The sequence below is a fragment of the Vanellus vanellus genome, assembly GCF_965231255.1.
Source record: "Vanellus vanellus genome assembly, chromosome: 25".
In the NCBI taxonomy this organism is placed as follows: Eukaryota; Metazoa; Chordata; class Aves; order Charadriiformes; family Charadriidae; genus Vanellus; species Vanellus vanellus.
In genome coordinates, this window is record NC_138930.1 from 6,488,021 (window position 1) to 6,494,020 (window position 6,000).

Sequence of the window (6,000 nt, forward strand, 5' to 3'; positions counted from 1 at the left end):
ACTGCAGCATCACCTCTAAACAGACAAATTCCTCCGACCTCTTCTTTGAAGAGATTAAACACAAACTCTGACGTAACACCTTTCAAATCCTCCAGGAGGCTCTTTCATAGACGTATGCAGAAAGAGAGACGAACAATAAGGAAGCAGTTGCCCCAAAAGCTCTGGTAGGACCCCAGGGGTAAAACCAACACTGCTTATTACCAAAAAATAACCTGAACACGGTCTGTAGTTTAACCCTTTTCAAGACTTTTTTTTTTTTTTTTTTCGTTTTGCCTTATCTATTTTGATTCAAAGCCTTGGCACTTGCTGGGTCAGAAGGCGTGTGCCATACCAGTGTCTGTGGCCATCTGTGCAACAACCTCACGAAGCAAAACATTTGAAGGATTTCTTGATTTTTGGAACTGACTTTTGAAACAAAGAAACTAGTTGTCATCAAACCCCAATTTTGGTAAAAGCTGAATCAGTCTTGAAGTTAATGGAATTACTGAAGTTGGTCCTCTTTGGCATATTTCCTATTTTTTCAACTGAAAGCTACTCCTGAATTAATTAAAACTGAAGCATATTGGAAAAAGGAGTGAGGAACGTACAGTGGATTCTTGACATGCTGTGTCGTTACGGACGAACGTGCTGAGGTGTACTCCTCAGAGAACATGAATACACCACAAAAATTACCCCCAACAGCACAAACAGGATTCATTGGATTTTTCAAAACTGGGAAAATGACGACATTTGATTTCTCTTTACTTACGAAGAACCCGTCACAGAACGCCACTGGAATTAGGTATTACACCTTCAGCACAGACGCACTAAAGGTGAATACACGCACACGACAGAGACCCACAATAAAATCAAAGCCTTTATTTGAAAGAGGGGGGCGGTCAAGGAGACGGGACAAGGACTCGCGCTGTCTTTCAGCGGTCTGCGGGAAACAGCTGACAGCGCGAGGGTGGGCGCGTGAGCGCAGCACTACCACCGAGTCCCATCACGAGCGCACAGCAGGATCCAGGGGGAGCAGCTCCGTCTTCTTCCTTCGACAGCAGGGAGGCAGCTGGCGGAGGGCTTTGCGCACCTCAGCCCTTGACGGGAGCCCTGCACCAGACATCAGTCTGGGCTGGAGCCCGCACTGTGCACGCCGGCGCCTCCCACCCTGCTGGGCACGGACGCAGTGTCCCACCTCTGGGCAGTTTCCCGCACAGCCCCTTAGCGGACGCCCTCCGGGACTAACGACTCTGTTAGCCGGAGCTTTTGCAACACGACCGGCAGTGTGCGGGGCCACAGTGAAAGTGGTGGTATAAATTCTAAACCTGTGACACGTCCCATTGAAACGTTCAAATACTCTATTAATATTAACTGGAGTCAGGATAATTAATTTTACTAGTAGGAAATAATTACACGATTTTGGCTTTCTAAAGAGCAATCTACTCCTAAGTAAGTTCTTGTATCAGATAAAAGACTCTTGCCTTCCTCTTTCTCTTTAGGTGAAAGCACGGGTTTTCTCCCACAGGGAAGAAATCTGGAACAGACACTAGAAATACAAGCAGGAGACAAACCACAGAGCACAACAAGCAATCCTGACCCCGGAAATCTTACTGCCCTTTCGTGCTTATCAACAGCCTCCAAATTCACAGGTAACGTAGAGTCAGTTCAAAACTGTACTCCCCTCTTCAAATTGGATTTTAATGTGTACTTGTTAAGTCACAGCAATGTTTTCATGCATCCAGAAAGTCCACATTTAAAAAAATGTAATTTTCCAGGTAGTGCTGTGAGACACGGACCCAATTTTAAGCACTTCAGAGAACGAGTACACATTAGTTGCAGCCCACAGTACCGCGAATCAAGCCGGGCTATTTGTTTTGACCTGTGGGCGTTAGTCCCGTGAGATTCCATAATCTCATTTCTTCTAAGCTTGCTTTCACCTGAACAAAACCAAAGACTGCTGCACACGCAACCACAGCAAGGGGAGAAACCGGCACGTTTCCTTTAAGATGATATCAACGGGTGGAGAGACCCACTGCAATCCTTAACACGAAACTGCTGCTCTTTCCAGCGTGAAGATTCCCCTGCTGAGAGAGGCTCCTCATAACTCAGAGCCGGTGTAAACCAACGCTGCCCTCACCTCCCCGTACTCAATAATTTGTGAGGCTTCACAGAGAACTAGGCTGAGAAAAACATTTTGGGTTAAAACTTAAACTTGTTTTCTTTTCACTCGGGGTCGATTTTACCCCACACCGGTTCCTCAGAGCAACTCACTACTGAGCTTCGGAATCGCGCGTGCTGTCTCAAGGCAAGGTACGAGAGAAAAGCACAAATGCCCTGGGGCAGGCAAAGGTGTTCTCCTCTCAAGAGAAACGCATCTCAAGCTGACCAAACCGTACCGGTGCAGAAAACGCCCCCGCTGAGCTCCAGATGTCCACTGCTACACCATACCTGGAAATATCTGGATTCATATCATCAAGTCCTTACTGTCCTCAGCGAAAGGAACCTGAAAAAAAAACAAACCCAAACACAAAATTAAGCCTAAATATATTATATATGCAGCCCAAAGCAATTTCTGAGTGTACACGTGCAGCTGACTTGCAGGGACCCTCAGCACCGCATCACATCAAACACTCGGTGCCTGTGTTTCTCCCGTATTTCTCTCAAGGGTGAGCAGCAAGCTTATAAAACTTTCCCCTACTCATCTCAGACCTGAAAAAGTCATTCCAGCTGCGTTTTACCCCCCTGCGGAGAAATTGGCTATGGATTAAGCTCTGCAGATTCCCTGACAGATCTTTCGTTAAAACCACAGCTTCCACAGTCTTGACAAACCATCACGACCCGGACACGCGCAACCCGGCTGCTACAGAACAGCATCACCCGACCTGCTGCAAGCGCTGGTCACAAACCAAACTCTTTTACACTGATTTTGTGTGCAGTGCTCTCCAGAAAGACAAGTCCCGTGGCTGTAAACTCCCTGGGAAGAAAATGAGGCAAAGCTCAGAAGAATGCCGAGATGGCTGTAGCCACCTGCGGCTGACTCATTTACCATAATCACGATTCACAAGTAGAAATAACTGGTTTGCAGTTTGATTTTTGTGTATCGAGCCCACATATGCTGCTTCCTAGAACCAGAGAATGCTAAAACGCACGATCTACAGAGGCCGTCAGTTCCTTCCCTGCCCTGTGAAGTATAGTTCCCGGCCGTAGACATTTCAGAAAAGAAAAATTTGGCTAAATCTATGAACCCAAAAGCATTTTTTCCCCCAGAAGCTCTGCAGGGAAGAGTTTCGAATATTATAGAAGCTGGTGCATGCAGAATAAAAATTTCAAGAAACAGTATTAATTTTCTCGATATATATCTCGAAGGACAGAAAGCAATCAGACTTTCCTGACCTCGTTTTGCTTCTTGATCCCTCCTGGGCTCATGAATATAATCAAAGATCCTCATCAGCTGCCTTTCAGAAAAATTCTCAACTGCAGGAACGACCGATATAGCTGTTTTTGTGTCTGCTGGACACTGCTAGGTCTATAAAAATTGGCTGTTGTTGTGATATTGATCCTTCAGCGCTCGTGCTCTCCTTCAGACCAGAACCATTTAAGTTCTGCACTCAAAAAAATCTGAATACCGTAAGTAGCCTTCAAAACCACAATAAAAATCCCCTCCATCAAGCCGATGACCTCATGAAGAGAAGAAAAGGAACTCCCTCAAGTGGAGAAGTTTTAAAAAGCTTCTTTAGCTCTGTTTCTGCCAAAAAAAGTGCACGCTAGCAAACTGAACTTTTAAGGTCTGTAACGATGCCTGCATGAATACGCAACCTCGGGGCTTCAGAGTCCAGAGGGGTCGGTGTCCCCAGGCAGACCTGGGAGGTACGAGCAGGCAGATTAGACGTCCCCAAGCACCACCACTGGTCTCTCTTGGTGGAGCAGGGTCTCCCCAGACACTGTCTAAAAACATGGGAAAAGGGCACCAACTCAGAAGAGATGTTTTCATTTCGATTAGAGCTGAAATACGGCATTAGCGCCTCAAGCACAGCCTGCAGAGCCGGCAGCGGGAATCCAATCTTTGCCACACGCGAACAGAGAAGCCAAGTGTCTCTGTGTGACAGACTGCAAAAATAAATCCCGTTTCTGTGGGTTTAGGTGGCCTATAACAGAAGGACAACGTAATAATCATTTTTCATTGCAGGTACTTGTTCTCCTTCCTGCCCGGACTCAAGCTGAGCAACCTCTACTCTCTGCTTTATCTCCTTAATATAACTCTACTGAGACGCGAATTAGATTAAGAAAATTAGTATTTTACATTAATTTCACCGGCTTGAACAGCTAATAACCCAGAACAGGTATTGCTCACTCAGCAGCATCGATTCTAGGTAAAAAGCACTTTTGGCTTAACATCACATCAGATGCACTTTTCAATTTTGCCAGCTTTGCCGCGCTGGACACGAGCCTCTCTCGGTCTGTAATCTTCCAACATACAACATAAAAACTTTGTTCTTTTTATGGAGTCCCCTTCTCTGGAGATTTTCAAGACCCGCCTGGATGCAGTCCTGAGTGATGTGCTCCAGGCAATCCTGCTTTGGCAGGGGAGTGGGGCTGGATGATCTCTAGAGGTCCCTTCCAACTCTGAAAATTCTGTGATTCTGTGTGATTCTGTGATTTTTTTTTTTTTTTTTTTTTTTAACACAAATGGGGAAAAAGCTCCTCTGCATTTTTAAGTCTCCCGAGTGCCTCGATAAACCTGAGTTTAGGGACACCTCAGTCACCAGCAGAGCCTCACATCTCGCAACCAGTCGTCGCTGTCGGCCGAAGGAGAGGTTGGCTCCTCTGGAGGACAAACTTCACCACGTTCGTCCTCTCAAACACACCTCCCACGTGGCTTTCGCAAAACTTATCTCACAGAACTTCACATTAGGCTTGCAAAACACGGAATTATCTTTAGATGCTGACAAACGATGCGGATAAATAAGCAAGCAGTTCCGAATCTGCCCCGCCAGGACCCAGGTGTCCGACCTCACGTTAAGCATCGTTATCTGCCGCCGGAACGCGCACCTCCTGCTCCCAGACCCGACTTCAGTCTTACTGAACCGCTTCCTAAAACCCGCCACCGCGCCGGGCTTTAAACCGTTCCAGAAGCCGAATTTGCCATCGAGCATTTGGTTCGGGTTTTTGGGTTTTTTTTTTGGCAACTTTAACCTGAGATGATTTTTTTTTTTTTTCTGCCCTTACGCTACGTGAATTGTATACGTTACACAAAAAGAACCATAACCGCCACCGCGTTCTTTCAGCCCGCTCTCCCGCTTTGCCACCCTTTTCTCCGGGAGCGCCGTCCCTCACTCCCACCGCTCTTCGCGCAACGGCCGCGGCGCGAAGTACCGGACTCGGCCCCGACCGCCCCACCGGGGGGGGGTGTGTGGGGGGGGTGTGTGTGTCCCACCGCGCTGCGCCCGCGACCGTCCCTCTCCCGCGGGGCTGCGGCGGACCCCCACAGCCCGCCCGACCCCCCCCGCGGCAGCCGCGGCCCGTCCCCGGCGGCTCTTCCCTCAGGACGCGGCTCCGCCGGGGCGGGGCCGCCATGAGCGGCGCGGGCCCGAACCGCCCCCCCCACCCCCACCCCACACCCTCCCCGGGGCGCCGCCAGGCCCCGGCCCCGCCACCCGCTCCCCCCGCGGGCTCCCTCCCGCCCTCACCCCGCTCACCTCCGGCCTCCCCCGCCGCGGCGGCGCCGACCCGCTCTCCGCGGAGCCCCGCGCCGCCTCCGGCCTCTGCGCGCCCCGGGCGGAGCGAGGAGCCGGCGGCGGCGGCGGTGGCCGGGCGCTGCTCTGTCCCGCTCCCCCCCCCACCCCCCCCCCGGCGCCGGCCGGGCCCGGCCCCCCCGCGCTCAGCCCTGCCCGCCGCCTTCCCGCCCCCCCCCACCCCCCTCCGCGGCTGGGAGAGCGCTGAGCCCCGCGCCCCCGGGCGGGCTCTCCCTCAGGCGGGGCGCCTGGACGGGCTCCCGGAGCAGGCGGGTCCTCAGCAGGCGGC

General features: G+C 50.9%; 1 protein-coding gene across 4 annotated transcripts in view; it reads right to left on the reverse strand.

Annotated features, from left to right (window-relative positions):
• The window catches only part of LOC309681387 (ceramide synthase 4-like), a 45,359-nt gene extending 39,565 nt beyond the window's left edge, over positions 1 to 5,794 (reverse strand). For 3 of the 4 annotated variants that reach the window (XM_082495255.1, XM_082495252.1, XM_082495256.1), the window contains exons 1-2: positions 5,676 to 5,794; positions 2,428 to 2,482 (exon numbers count right to left, since the gene is read on the reverse strand). In XM_082495255.1, the coding sequence (XP_082351381.1) occupies positions 2,428 to 2,447 (20 nt within the window). In that variant the 5' untranslated portion in view covers positions 2,448 to 2,482; positions 5,676 to 5,794. Of the gene's footprint in view, positions 1 to 2,427; positions 2,483 to 3,372; positions 3,630 to 5,675 lie in introns of those variants that run through there. The other variant, XM_082495253.1, reaches the window with a different exon arrangement.
• Between the last annotated feature and the right edge of the window lie 206 nt (positions 5,795 to 6,000).